Source organism: Mastacembelus armatus, chromosome 3 (assembly GCF_900324485.2).
Source record: "Mastacembelus armatus chromosome 3, fMasArm1.2, whole genome shotgun sequence".
In the NCBI taxonomy this organism is placed as follows: Eukaryota; Metazoa; Chordata; class Actinopteri; order Synbranchiformes; family Mastacembelidae; genus Mastacembelus; species Mastacembelus armatus.
In genome coordinates this window covers 16,319,215-16,334,621 of record NC_046635.1, presented here as the reverse complement: position 1 = coordinate 16,334,621, position 15,407 = coordinate 16,319,215, and the positions used below count along the sequence as shown (strand labels likewise).

General features: G+C 41.1%; 1 protein-coding gene across 2 annotated transcripts; it reads right to left on the bottom strand.

Annotated features, from left to right (window-relative positions):
- Window positions 1-2,698: 2,698 nt before the first annotated feature.
- Window positions 2,699-13,557, bottom strand: pdcd2 (programmed cell death 2). 2 transcript variants are annotated; one of them, XM_026293003.1, is made up of 8 exons: window positions 13,226-13,557; window positions 5,689-5,797; window positions 5,394-5,450; window positions 4,801-4,989; window positions 4,220-4,375; window positions 3,733-3,833; window positions 3,503-3,616; window positions 2,699-3,130 (listed from the first exon to the last, which is right to left on the bottom strand). In XM_026293003.1, the coding sequence occupies exons 1-8, from the start codon at window positions 13,511-13,513 to the stop codon at window positions 2,963-2,965; spliced, it is 1,182 nt and encodes a 393-aa protein (XP_026148788.1). In that variant the 5' UTR covers window positions 13,514-13,557; the 3' UTR covers window positions 2,699-2,962. The 2 variants fall into 2 exon arrangements, with proteins under 2 accessions (XP_026148788.1, XP_026148789.1); XM_026293004.1 differs by having other exon boundaries at window positions 4,801-4,986.
- Window positions 13,558-15,407: the final 1,850 nt, after the last annotated feature.

Genomic DNA, 15,407 nt, shown 5'->3' with positions numbered 1-15,407 from the left:
CCACTTTCTTAGGACGTCTGCTGTGAACAACTCTTTGAGGTCATTCCACAGCATCTCTGTTGGGTTGAGGTCTGGGCTCTCACTAGGCCACTCCAAAAGGTGGATATTGTATCAATGAGGCCATTTTGTAGTAGATAATATTTTGATATTTAGGGTCATTGTCCTGCTGCATCACCCAGCTTCTTGAGCTTCAGTTTGTGGACAGCCATCCTGACATTATTCTGTGGGATATCTTGATAAACTTGAGGATTAATGTTCCCCTTCAAGTCCAGAGGCAGCAAAACAACCTCAAATCATGATGCTCCCTCCACTGTACTTCACTGTTGGATGTTTTTATGTTGGTACATGGTTCTCTTTATACTCCATACGTAGTGACCTTCCCAAACTGTTCTGCCTTCATTTAGTCTGTCCACAAGATATTTTCCCAGTAGTGCGGAGTGTCAAGGTGGTCTTTGGCAAACGTCAGATGTGCTGCTATGTTTTTATTGAGAGAACAATGGCTTTCTCTGTGGTGTCCTGCCATGGGTACCATGTCCATTCAGTGTTTTGTGTAGGGTTGTCCTATGAACATATATGTTTACCATCTCCAATGAATCCTGTAAGTCTTTAGCTGTTGCTGTAGGGTTCTTTGTTTACCTCATTTAGCATTCTGTGTTGTGCCTTTATAGGGATCATGGCTGTGTGCCCACTTCTATGGAGAGAAGCCACAGGACCAAATTGTCTCTATTTACAGACAATATGTCCAACTGTGGTCTGATTAATATCTGAAGTCTTTGAGATTACTCTGCAATCCTTTCCAGCTACATGCAAATCAACAACTCGTGATCATAGGTCTTTTGAGATCTCTTTTTTGTGAGGCATGGCTCACATCAGCTAATGCTGCTTTTAAATAGCACACTGACACTGTTTGAGGGTTTTCATAAGTCAAGGTAGTTCCAAACCACACCTCTATTCTGGATTTCATTGATTGGACTCCAAAGTTCCTAACATCTGGTGTGTATAGACCATAGGTCACTAACAGGCGGACCGCGGTCCGGGTGCGGACCCAGAAGCCGCCCCATACGGACCCGGACCTACAGCCAAAACAGAAGATTGTGATTTAAAACCTAACGGGGCGCTTCTATTTCCACCGGCGCAGCTTTTTTAGACTTTACAGTAGTGGAAACGCACAGACCAATTGCATGCGAGTTGAGCCATTCCACGTGATACGACTCAGCCAATCAAGTCTGTGCATCCCAGGCAGTAAACATTACGACTCTACAGTGTAAACAGCGCTAGAGGCAAGTTACACATGAAAACAGTGTTGCCAACTTAGCGACTTTGTCGCTATATTTAGCGAGTATTCAGACCCCTCTAGCGACACATTTTTTTTTAAAAAGCGACTAGCGACAAATCTGGCGACTTTTTCTGGTGTTACTGGAGACATTTGGAGACTGATGTGTCTGTACTGCACCGTTCTTACACTTCTCAATTTGCCGCAGTAAGACGGCAAATCAGCTGCAGCCGCGGGCCCCTCCCCCATCCCAAAGCGTTCACAGACGGCCCAGTCAATCTCGCAGCAGTCCCTCCCTCCCAGCTGCAGTCACAGCAGGAAATGTTCACGCCCCCGCGTCCCGACTGCGTGCGATCATGTATGTGCGTGATCTGCACTGATGCATGGCATAATAAAAAAATTATATTAAAAAAAGTAAAATGTTCTTTGTCTAAAATAAATCACTGCATTTGACTCAAACAGCCTCAGTCATTTACAGCAAGGCAAATGTATTTATTTCTGAGAACTTATTAACTGCAGGCCGTCATGCTACGTTATATGGCACAGTACAAATATTTTGAGTGTCCCTTATTCTGTCCCTTATTTCTTATAAAGAATCACAATTGTCTCTTACTTTCCATTTCTGAAGTTGGCAAAGGCGTCCATCACAATTACAGCATGAGCCATGGACATTATGCAAATTACGCGATGACGTCATTCAGCGACTTCTAGCGACTTTTAGGACAACCAATAGCTACTTTCCTTACTGACGAGTTGGCAACACTGCATGAAAAGACAGTACAAAGAAAAAGAAAGAGCGATACATGTAGAAAACAAAAGGAGAGAAACTGTAAAATGAAACGGAGAAAGAGAGAGAACTTAGTTAATGAGAGAACATTATACATATCTACAGCCATACAGATATGTTCAGTTGTGCGTTACATGACAATAAATATTGTCAGAAAGTTTTTGAATTGTACTGAATTCATTTGATTTGACAGTCAGATATTGATTACATGCAGATGTTGATAAAACTACTAGGCTACTTAAATACATATCACTCTAACTAGTTAGACATTATAATCTTCCGGACCTTTGCTTCAAGAAATGTTCTCTAACTGGACCTCTTTAAATTTTAGTTGAATACCCCTGGTATAGACCATTAATTTTTCTACCATCACTTTGTGTGTTTAATAGGTTTGTTGAATGAAGACATGAAAGAAAATAACTATTTGTATTTAACCAGAATAGAAATATTTGTAGATATTTGTGACTTTGGTGAAGATCAGATTTCATACCAATACGCTTCATGACCAATTTATATACGAAAACATGAAATTACAAACCGTGTCATTACTTTTTCTTGTAACTGCACACCCAAAACATATTGTTTCAATTTATTATTATTTCAAAAGTGGTAGAAAACCTAAACCCCTAAGTGTGAAATCCTGTTTGAATATCAGAACTTTTAATGAAATCACAGATCACACATATACAAAATAATACATTAAAAAAATAAATCTGCTTGAAATCCAGGCAGTAAATATCTGAAATCGAAAAACATTTTCATTTGCCTTGATGAACTTGATTAACAGTGTTTTTTACATCAATGTTGCATATAAAAACGAGTTATTTCTCCCTTCAGAATAAAACCAGTTTTCCGACTGCTCAGCCTGAGTTGTCAGATGTGCATCAGGCAGATGTGAATGTTCAGTGTGTTTGTTTATCTGAACTGAAGTCTTGTTTCCAGATGAACTCAGGGCTGTAATGGTCATCATAGTTACAGCTAGCAGCACAGGTATAGACAGCCAGCGTCCCCCAGTCAATACTGGCTCCTGTCGAGTCCACGCATAAACTGTTTAACAGCTGGGGCATCACCTACAGAGACACATGGTTATTACATGTATTGGGCTGCAGCAGATAATCTCACCATTCAACAGCTGGACTATTACCTGTGTGTGGAGGCACACAATCACAACACAAAACAAAACAGCCACAAACAGATTTGGCTAAAAGTGTTGATTCCCTTACACCTTACCAAAACGCTGGTCTAGTGTTTAAATTCAAAACTGTCTGATAATGCACACCTGCAGCTTTTGGTTTGTCATAGAATGGAACGTGCCTACACTTCAGTAAAAGGTGGGGATTAAAGAAGTTGGAAGAAGAAGAAAAAGAAAACATCTAAACATAAAAGACAAAAATAAAGCAAATCTCTTCAGATTCCTCAGCATTTACCAAATAGTGACTAACCTGAAACTCAAAAGTCCTTTTGGCACCACAGTTACATGGGGGGATGCCCTTATCTGAAGGGATGTGCTGAGAAGAGACCCACAAGGGAGAGCCGCCTCGGCTGTAACGCACCACCTAACAAATTTTGTTGAGATGAGCACACAGAAAACATCGATGTAGATCTTTGTGATTCAGTGTTGTTTTTTTTTTTAAGGAACAAAACATAACTGTGATTAAAGGTTTTTTTAAACCTGGTGTGGTTCTGGTGCAATCTTCTTTTTAAACCACTGGAACAATTTGTTGTCTTCCGTCTCATGCAGTGCCATCTCCTCCAGGTCCGTCTCTGCCAGGGCTGAATAAGGAACAGAAATGATTTTGAAAGACACAGTGATGAAAGAATACTTAACCAATGACAGAGTACTACACGACTGATGCACACGTGAACAGAACAGATAAACAGCTGGCAAGTAAATCTTGCATATTTTATTCAATTCAATTTCAATTCAATTTTATTTGTATAGCGTCAAATCACAATACAAATCATCTCAAGGCACTTTACAAAAACTAAAACTAAAAACCCAACAATTCCCTTATGAGCAAACACTTGGCGACAGTGGAGAGGAAAAACTCCCTTTAACGGAAGAAAAAACCTCCAGAAGAACCGGGCTCATTTTATGTTTCTTTATAATACTAAAAATTATTTTATGAGTGTTGTGCATGTCATAATTTAAAACTTACTGTCTGTTAAGGAGGGATAATCTACACCCTTTTGTGTGCTGTCTCCCTCTCTTTTGTCAGCCTCCCTTTTGTCTTCCCTGTTCTCCTCTTCCTCCTCAGGTTCAGTGACCAACTCAAACTCAGGGAAGAGGAAGGGAGAGGTGACAATGGATGCTTCTATAAAGAGGGAAATTAATCAAATAAAAGTGAAATTACATCTTTGTTGTGGCAGTAACTACCAAAACTGAAATCTTAATTGGTGCATATTCTGCAACCCCAGTCAGAGTTCCTAAACCAGGGGTGAGAAACCCATGTTCCTTGAGGGCCACTGTCCTGCATTTATTCCAACTATGCCTGCCCTATCCACAGCTGATACCTGAGTATGTTCAGCCAATCAGAAGCCAGAAGGTACCAATTCAGTTTGTCTTCCCTAACTCCACCCTCATTCAAGATAGTATCTTCCAGGTAATCAAAAGTGGTAGGGCAGGAATAGTTGGAAAACAAGCAAGGACTCAGTGTCCACCCTTGACTTGAATGCTCCACAGTAGGGAAGGGATATGTCCCCATTCATTTTTTATCAAGTGAAAGACACAAACACACACCTTGGCTGCAACATTCCTTCTTGTGTGTGTATTTCCAGTGGAGGGTCTGGTGATGTTTTCCACAGTAGGTCACAGTGTGACAGCGAGAGCAGGTTTTGTTACCAGGGCAACCACACACCCAACATAGTTTAACTTTAGAGACGGGCAACACACTTGAGTCCTGTTCAGGTATGGTGGGGAGTTCATCTTTTGAAAAAAAAAAACAAAACAAAAACATGTGCTCCCAGAATGAAACTCTGCTGTAACAGACATTTCTTAACCCATGAACTGGGTCAAGTAATGCAAGTGCATTGTAAAATACCAATAACATAACATCACAACTGACAAAAACAAATATACAAATGAAAAAAAAACCCAAAAGTATTTGGTAAATTTTGTCATTCCCACATATATATGGAGGTCAAACATGTAGTAACATTTGTTAATAGGTTCAAAGCTACCATATGGTGGAGTGCAGCATGTGTAGCAGAAAGTTCTCAGCACTATACTACTTCTGTTCAGAGGGGAAAAACATTTGCATCTTCAACATTTCACACTGTGAGGTGATAATGAGCTACAATTTTTTATTCTGACATCCTGGCTAATGCACAAACCTGATGGAGGATCATAAAGATAAAAATCATTCCTCCTGGGAAGCTGACTTCTGAAAACTGAAAGGAAAAGAAAAAAAATGTCATAAACTTGACAAAAATTTATTGAATCTTGTCTAAAGAAAACAATTATATATTAAGTAATCCGCTAGCAATATTAACTGTAACACACTATGTTTGGTCTGCAACTTGTCAAATAATACAGAAAAAATTCTGTTGCAATTTAATGAAGCCTGAACATTTTATTCTACTTACATGTAACAACAAAGATGACAAATGAAAAAGCAACAATTAGTACCTTTCATACAGCGGCTGTCGTTGCATGTGTAGCACTCAGGTGTTTTGCAGCAGAACAGAAAAAGTGTTCTGTGGAAACATGTGTCCTGAGTAGATATTGGTGCATACACCTGAAACAGAGATGGAAAAGGTAATTAGACACTCTACTCTAGAACTAATCTGGAGCAATTTAGATGAGCATAAGGCTGGGCTTGTAGATGAGTATAAACAAGTTAACTCAATGTGTTCAAGGCTGTATTAAATTCAGTGTAACAATAAATGAGTGCACTTTTAGGGGTTAACTTATTATTTCATGGCAGAGTTTTACCTAATAATCTCTAGACTCCATAAAGAGTCAGACGATGAAATCTCTGTTCTTACATGAATGTTCACATTGGTCCAAAAGTTCTTTAGAAATGTATGTAAAAGAAACATAAAACGTAAAAATGTATTATCCTTTAGCAATGCTTTAGGTGTGATTTGGTCTGAACTGGTCTTCACACAACCCAAAAAACTGTAACATTACTAACTTAGGGCTGTCGATCGATTAAAATATTTAATCACAATTAATCGCATGATTGTCATGACTTAACTCGTGATTAATCGCAACTTAATTGAACATTTTTTTTGTTCTTAATGTACCTTAAATTAATACTTTTCAGGTTTTTAATACTCTAATCAACATGGGCATGGACAAACATGGATGCTTTATGCAAATGTATGAAACCAGCCTAAACATACAGCATAAAGAACATAGACATGTTTCAAAGATGGTAGAAATGTTTTTCAAAGAACTTGTTCATGTCTATTAAACACATGGAAAAAAGAACATAGAAAAAACACAAGTTCCTATTATTTCTCTTTCGTTGCACTGAGACAGCTGCTCAAACAGACGAGCCAACTTAATTCACACTGACAATAAACGCGGACAACTTTTGTCTTGTCGACAGAACCAACAGACATCGTTTTGTAAATGAGTTTACAGCTTAGAAGACCTTTTTTCTTTCTCCATTTCTGTTTGCTGCTGCACTCCTTACTGTCTATAGCTGCATTTTTGTTTTCTCCTATTACAGCCTAGGCCACGGGAAATGCGCGCTGTGTTAATCACGCGTTAATAAAATTAGTGCTGTTAAAATGAGTTTGCGTTAATGAGTTATTAACATGTTAATTTTGACAGTCCTAGTATATATACACAATGATCAGCCATAACATTATGACCACTGACAGATAACGGGAGACAGAAGGAGATTGTACTACGAGAAGGCAACATAGTGGATGTTGAGGACAGCAACAAGTACCTTGGAAACCCACAGGCAAAAGGGAGGCATGGCTAACTGACCGGACATAGTAGTGGTGGACAAACAAGAGAACAGTAGATGTAGTAATCCCAAGTGACGCCAACATCAGAAAGAAGGAACATGAGAAATTGGACAAACACCAAGGGCTAAAATAAGAGCTAGAAAAGACCGCCGCGAAGTCGCTTTGTATGTGTATTATATGCATGTTTGTACGTAGAAACTCATGGCTCAATGAATTAAGCCAAAACTATTTTACTTGTGAAACTGAATTAGAGTGTACTATCGAACATCCATTAACACAAATAACGGACCTTTAAAAACTTAAACTTAAAAACACTGACAAGCCTTCAAACCAAAAGTGCCACACAGAATAATAGACTTAAGCGCAAACTCCATCAAGCCTGACTTCCAGAAGAGCAGAAACAACTTCTCCAAACAAGAGAAGGAAAACAAGGGTGTGTGGCTTACAACAAAATACTTGTGAGATTAAATTTAAACAGTGCAATCAATCTTTTGTGTATAACACTGCATGTGGGCATATTTTGTTTTTTTTTCCGGACACTCCTGTCACTCATCACTCAACATCTCCCATACACATGGAAACCTCCTGCAGTAGGCTACATAATGTCCAAGACTAGCCTGGGTTAAGCCTCTTTTGAAAGCGATGACTGCCCTTAAAGTAAATCTCTGTCCCTGGAGCATCAGATTGGAGGGAAATTCACTCAACAGAAATTCTATGGAGTTACTTCCTAGGTCAGTGTCAATTCACAGAAGTTCTCCCAGACCGTAAACTGTGAGAGCTATTCTCCTGATGTAGAGTCTGTCTTGAATGCAGAGGGACACTGTGATGGACTTTGGGTTGGACAGAGGCAGGGGGACTCCGTAAGGTTAAGGCCACTGTGGTCTGAAGTTGAGCAATGCCAGAAGCCTGCAGTACAGCAAGAGAAGTACAAACAAATGGTATTTTCCTTGTTACTTGCCCTCCATATATGGGGTTCCATTCTACCCTCACACAGTTCTTTGGATATCTGCACATGAAAGTTACCAGATATCAGACGCCTGGAACAGCCAGTGTGCAGGGAGTCATCTGTGTTTTTCATGAAACACTTTAGCACCATTGTGCTGTTCATTTCAGGCTCTCTGTCACATTTTATGTGAATGTGGCCATGACACTCCTTACACTTGCCTTTGATTTCTATGTATCTCTCTGTGGCTGATGGATAGACCTTGGCTCTTTTAAAGGCAAATGTGCAGGGGCTTTTCACTTCTTGCCAAATGATGATTTATCACATGCACCCAGATGCCAGGCTTAAAAATTGTGTATTCCTTTTTTGTGTTTTAGAGATCTTTTTTTATTTAACTGTTTCAGGCATAAATTCAATCCATTTCTGAAATGGAACTTCAAGATCAAAAGTCCAGCAATTTTTTGGTCTGGGAGAAAGGGACCCTGGCTCAAAATCAGTGTCATCACTACTGCCACTTGTTTCAAAACTTTTATCAGTTTCATGAGTAAACCCTAAAGCAGTCCAGATGTTATGTCTGTTTAATTTAACAAAGGTGTATAGAGCCTTTGCGGTGATCTTGTTCTCTAGTTGCTTACTAAGCTCTGTCCAGATGTTTTGATTAGGAGTAACTATGTTGCCATTTTTGACAATGGCCTCGTTTGATGAACATAGGACTGTGAAAACGGAATCACTGTTGACTGCTGGTTTCTTGGGCATCTGGCATAAGCAAAACATAATTACCCACTTAAAAAAATCCTGACTCCAAAAATGTCATTTATAGCATAAACCTGTATTACTGTATTGATCCAAATATAAGGACAATATAGTAATAATATGTTATATCTTATATTACTAACAATACAGTAATGTTGATCCCTAAATGCACAACATTATTCTAAAGACTAACATGGGTCATATGTGCAACTGTAATTAGCATTTAATTGCTAGTGATATACAGTATCTCACAGAAGTGAGTACACCCCTCACATTTTTGTAAATTGTTTGTTATTGCTTTCTCATACTGGTCACTGGAAGTTCAACATGGCACCTCATGGCAAAGAACTCTCAGAGGATGTGAAAAAAAGAATTGTTACTCTACATAAAGATGGCCTAGGCTATAAGAAGATTGCCAAGATCCAGAAACTGAGTTGCAGCACGGTGGCCAAGACCATACAGCAGTTTAACAGGACAGGTTCCACTCAGAACAGGCCTCGCCATGGTCGACCAAAGAAGTTGAGTGCACGTGCTCAGCGTCATATCCAGAGGTTGTCTTTGGGAAATAGATGTATGAGTGCTATCAGCATTGCTGCAGAGGTTCAAGGGGTGGGGGGGTCAGCCTATCAGTGCTCAGACCATACGCCGCACACTGCATCAAATTGGTCTGCATGGCTGTCGTCCCAGAAGGAAGCCTCCTCTAAAGATGATGCACAAGAAAGCCCGCAAACAGTTTGCTGAAGACAAGCAGACTAAAGACATAGATTACTGGAATGTCCTGTGGTCTGATGAAACTGAGATAAACTTATTTGGTTCAGATGGTGTCAAGCGTGTCTGGCGGCAACCAGTTGAGGAGTACAAAGAAAAGTGTGTCTTACCTACAGTCAAGCATGGTGGTGGGAGTGTCATGGTCTGGGGCTGCATGAGTGCTGCCGGCACTGGGGAGCTACAGTTCATTAAGGGAACCATGAATGCAAACATGTACTGTGACATACTGAAGCAGAGCATGATCCCCTCCCTTCGGAGACTGAGCCACAGGGCAGTATTCCAGCATGATAATGACCCCAAACACACCTCCAAGATGACCACTGCCTTGCTAAAGAAGCTGTGGGTAAAGGTGATGGACTGGGCAAGCATGTCTCCAGACCTAAACCCTATTGAGCATCTGTGGGGTATGCTCAAACGGAAGGTGCAGGAGTGCAAGGTCTCTAACACCCACCAGCTCTGTGATGTCTTCATGGAGGAGTGGAAGAGGATTCCAGTGGCAACCTGTGAAGCTCTGGTGAACTCCATGCCCAAGAGGGTTATGGCAGTGCTGGAAAATAATGGTGCTGACACAAAATATTGACACTTTGGGCCCAATTTGGACATTTTCACTTAGGGGTGTAATCACTTTTGTTGCCAGCGGTTTAGACATTAATGGCTATGTGTTGAGTTATTTTGAGGGGACAGCAAATTTATACTGTTATACAAGCTGTACACTCACTACTTTACATTGTAGCAAAGTGTCATTTCTTCAGTGTTGTCACATGAAAAGATATAAATTATTTACAAAAATGTGACGGGTGTACTCACTTCTGTGAGATACTGTAAGTATTAGCAATGAGTTTAGTGATATAAGTATTAGCAGTGTGTTTTTTGTTCAGTAAACATTGGCAATCTTAGCTCACTTGAATACTGTAACGTTGTTCTTGAAGTTACCCTTACAAAAATTAACCACTGTTTTAGTATAGTAAGTGTAGTAACCAAGTATCGTTTTTATTATTTGGCATATTCATTACCATTTGTACAACAGTTTTACTACAAAAAACGCAATTAATTTATGGTTATCATGGTTTAAATTGTGAACTGACACTGTTAAAACATTGTACTCACATTGGCCAGAAATTTGAGTTTATAACTTTATCAAGTGGTGAAGAAGGAGCTAAGCCGAAGGCGAAGCTCTCGATTTACAGGTCAATCTACATTCCTACCCTAACCTATGGTCATGAGCTTTGGGTCATGACCGAAAGGACAAGATCGCGGATACAAGCGGCTGAAATAAGCTTCCTCCGCAGGGTGGCCGGGCGCTCCCTTAGTGATAGGGTGAGGAGCTCGGTCACCCGGGAGGAGCTCGGAGTAGAGCCGCTGCTCCTCCACATCGAGAGGAGTCAGTTGAGGTGGCTCGGGCATCCGTTTCGGATGCCTCCTGGGCGCCTCCCTGGGGAGGTGTTCTGGGCATGTCCCACAGGGAGGAGGCCCCGGGGAAGACCCAGGACACGCTGGAGGGACTATGTCTCCCGGCTGGCCTGGGAACGCCTCGGTGTCCTCCCGGAAGAGCTGGAGGAAGTTTCCAGGGAGAAGGAAGTCTGGGTATCCCTGATTCGGCTACTGCCCCCGCGACCCGGCCACGGATAAGCGGAAGAAGATGGATGGATGGGTGGAACTACTTTTCCTCTACTAACTCAATTTTCACAAGAGCATCTTGAAGAGAAGTGTCACCTCGTGGTGGGAGTGAAGGGTATTAGATGAAACTCCTGGTAAATAAGGTCAATCAGGTGGGAACAAAAGCGCTTAAGTTACATAAAGCTACGACTTGACAGCGCTCTCGCACAAAACCATTTTAAGTGAGACAAAGTGAGTGTTTCCAACTTAGCGACTTTGTCGCTATATTTAGCGAGTATTCAGACCCCTCTAGCGACACATTTTTAAAAAAATGACTAGCGACAAATCTGGTGACTTTTTCTGGTGTTACTGGGGACTTTTGGAGACACTGATGTGTCTATGTTCTTACACTTCTCAACTTGCCGCATTAGGTGCAACCGCCGGCCCCTCCCCTGTCCCAAATCACTCACAGTCCCAGTCCTCTCGCAGCAATCCCTCCCAGCTGCAGTCACAGCAGGACTCTGCGTCCCGACTGTGACCCAACTTCATGTGCACCTGTTTTTTTTAGAGTATGTAGATAAATAGGTTAAGGAAGACAAATGTAATTATTTCTGAGAACCTATTAACTGCAGGTCATCCTACAGTATATGGCACAGTACAAATATTTTGAGTGTCCCTTATTTCTTATAAAGAATCACAATTGTCTCTTACTTTCCATTTCTGAAGTTGGCAAAAGCTTCCATCACAATTACATGCATGTGCCATGGACATTATGCAAATTATGAGATGACGTCATTTAACGACTCCTGGCGACTTTTAGGATAGCCAATAGCTACTTTCCTCACTGACGAGTTGGCAACAGTGAGGCCGACAGAAGAATATTGAGCTGCTTTTAATAAACACCACAACGACTACAAAAAACATTGATAAAGAGTTGTTCTATTAAAACATCACTACAATCAAACAATTTGGTAAGAAAGTGAATAAGTGAGTAACCCAAAATAAAATGCTAAATAAAAGCAAAATAAAAAGCTGCACAAACGAAACTTTGACCAGCACAAACGACAGCAGGGGGTTGTAGCCAAAAGTGTGGTCTGTCCTGTCGGTGGCACGGACCATTACAGAGACCATCTCTAGGGGCGCTGTTTTGTGGTCTGAGTGGCAGCAGTATGGCCTGTCTGGTCCGTGTCTACCAAGGGTCTGGTCGCTCTCAAGGATTTGAGGTCCGTGCCATGCTATTTGTGGTCCTGGTGGTTTGTGGCATCTATATAAATGCATGTCATTGTATTAAAATCACAATACGATGTCACACTAAGCAGTATTTTGCGGACAGTCCAAAAATAAAATATAGCATGCATTCAAGTCTATATGTTCGGAAAGTCTTTATGTTTTTTTTTTAATCTTAATCTATTTATTTATTCCAATTCCTGACGCGTTGTATGTGAACCACAAGGAGAGAGAATGTTCTATATGGAACAGTGTAGCTCTTTAGCTCACAGAAGTAAGCAGATACCCCAAATGCAAGAGATAATCAGATCGAGTCTTACTTAGGTATCCGTGTTTATTCACGAGCACGTCAGAAAGTATTGGATAAATGCATTTTATTATGTAAGTTTAACATGTAAATTAGCAATAGATACATGAGAGGCACTGTTCTGTGGTCTGAGTGGCACGGACCACAATACTAGCTATATTACACAGTGTTTTCACATGCTTTCCCCCTTTTGATTCATTTATTCATTCAAGAATTAGGGAAAAAAATAGGGGGGCTGGTGGCGGCATCGCCTAAAATGTAATATCTAATATTTTAAAAACCGAAGCAGCACAAACGAAACTTTCCTCGGCACAAACCAGCACAAACGAAGTACAAACAAAGTTTTGCGTTGGGTGGGGGGCCACAGAGGTAAAAGTCTAGAAAAGATATGGAAGGTGAAGGCAACAGTAGTCCCCGTGGTCTTCACTTGGGGCCGTGACCCCCAAACTGGAAGAGTGGCTCCATCAGATCCCAGGAACAACATGTGACATGTCCAGAAGTGTGCAGTGCTAGGAACAGCTAAGATACTGTACAGGACCCTCAACCTCCCAGGCCTCTGATAGATGACTTGAATGAGAAAAAGACCCCCCACAGGGGCAATGTAAATAAAGAGAGAGAGAGAGAACCTGCGTTTCGTTGACTAACCTGCAGCAAAAAAGCCATTGGAAGGCGGCATTTCTCACACTCCAGCCCGGGCAGGGAGGGCAGGCCTCTCTGGCTGAGCCACGCCGGCTTCCCCCCGACTTTACTAGGGAACTGCGGGGACCGAAGCCGCCACGGCTCCGCCTCCTCCAGGAAACCCAGCACGACCTTCATTGAAGACATGTGTTTACCAATGGACATATGAGCGGAGCGTATCTGTTTATCAGATAAATAGGCTGCGTTTTTAACTGCACAGGAAGAGTTTATCAAATCTGTCACAACAAAACACATGAATCACCAGTACACTTCTTCTTCTTCGTTCTCCTTCTTCTTCAACGACCGTTGGCAACCGGCATGCAGGAATTTAACAGCATTACCGCCTCCTTCTGCTTCGGGGTGTGATTCAGAATCTTCCCATTAATCCTGTTCGAGCCCAAACCGCTTGGTATTACCAGTACTGAATTTGAATTAAGTTAATGAACCCCTGCCTTCCTAAATTCTTACTGTAGTCTTTGTTGATTATATATCTTATATTTCATAATTACATGTGAAACAGTTTCTATGGGGCAGGGCGGCTGTGGTTTAGGAGGTAGCGCAGTTCGGCCCTGAACCAAAGCGTTGGTGGTTTGATCACTATCTTCACTAGTCCAAGTGTCCTTGGGCAAAACACCCGTCCTAAAGTTGCCTCTGGTGGCTGTTGTGTGTAAAAGCGCTTTCATAAAGCGCTTTACAAGTAAAGCAAGTAAGACCATTTACATAGAGGTGGCAAAAGTACTCACATTCTATAGGCTACATAAGTAGAAGTACAGATACTTGAAAGAAAAAGACAAGTAGAAGTAGGCTACTGACTCAACTCTTTTACTCGAGTAAAAGTAAGAAAATCCAGGGTCTGAAATGTACTTAGCCCTCGAGGCATCTTGGGAACCAAACGTGTACATTTCGCTTTTAATTTTTTTTAAATTCTCAATATATCGGTCAGTTCAAAGGCTAATTGTATGAAACTTGGCCAGGATTTGTTTTTTATCATTTTTTTAAGTTTCATTACTCCCTCTATTGTAAGGTGTATAGAATAGGAGATTTGCATATGCCTACATTCTTTACCCTCGTGACCGATTTGGTCCCATTGACTCCCATTATAACCACATATTTTTGATATGCTGTAATCCTGACATATAATATTGCTTTCCCCATGGATACCTAATAAATCTAAGCCTCTACCTTCAAAATACTGGAAAAACAGGTTTTAGGGGTAAGGACCCCCACAAGCCACCAGGGGCAGCAGAGCCTTCATCACATAATGTTTTAATGGAGGCCTGGTTCTCTTACTTTCCAAAATGCATGACAATGCATGACATAAAAAAATGAAAAAAAAAATGGTGAGAATGTGGTTGAGAATATATTTTGCCTGTGTATGTGTGTACAGTGGGTACGGAAAGTATTCAGACCCCTTTAAATTTTTCACTCTTTGTGTCATTGCAGCCATTTGCCAAAATCAAAAAAAGTTCATTTTATTTCTCATTAATGTACACTCAGCACCCCATCTTGACAGAAAAAAATCGAAATGTAGAAATTTTTGCAAATTTATTAAAAAAGAAAAACTGAAATATCACATGGTCATAAGTATTCAGACCCTGTGCTCAGTATTGAGTAGAAGCACCCTTTTGAGCTAGTACAGCCATGAGTCTTCTTGGGAATGATGCAACAAGTTTTTCACACCTGGATTTGGGGATCCTCTGCCATTCTTCCTTGCAGATCCTCTCCAGTTCTGTCAGGTTGGATGGTGAACGTTGGTGGACAGCCATTTTCAGGTCTCTCCAGAGATGCTCAATTGGGTTTAGGTCAGGGCTCTGGCTGGGCCAGTCAAGAACGGTCACAGAGTTGTTCCGAAACCACTCCTTTGTTATTTTAGCTGTGTGCTTAGGGTCATTGTCCTGTTGAAAGGTGAACCTTCGGCCCAGTCTGAGGTCCTGAGCACTCTGGAAGAGGTTTTCTTCCAGGATATCTCTGTACTTGGCCACATTCATCTTTACTTCAATTGCAACCAGTCGTCCTGTCCCTGCAGCTGAAAAACACCCCCACAACATGACGCTCCCACCACCATGTTTCACTGTAGGGATTGTATTGGGCAAGTGATGAGCAGTGCCTGGTTTTCTCCACACATACCGCTTAGAATTAACGCCAAAGA

Coding starts and splice junctions, on each gene's coding strand:
- pdcd2 (XM_026293003.1), bottom strand. CDS start 13,513: ATGTGTTTTGTTGTGACAGATTTGATAAACTCTTCCTGTGCAGTTAAA. Junction 5,451..5,688: donor CGACAGCCGCTGTATGAAAG/GTACTAATTGTT, acceptor TTTTCCTTTCAG/TTTTCAGAAGTCAGCTTCCC. Junction 3,131..3,502: donor AAAGGACTTTTGAGTTTCAG/GTTAGTCACTAT, acceptor GTGTCTCTGTAG/GTGATGCCCCAGCTGTTAAA.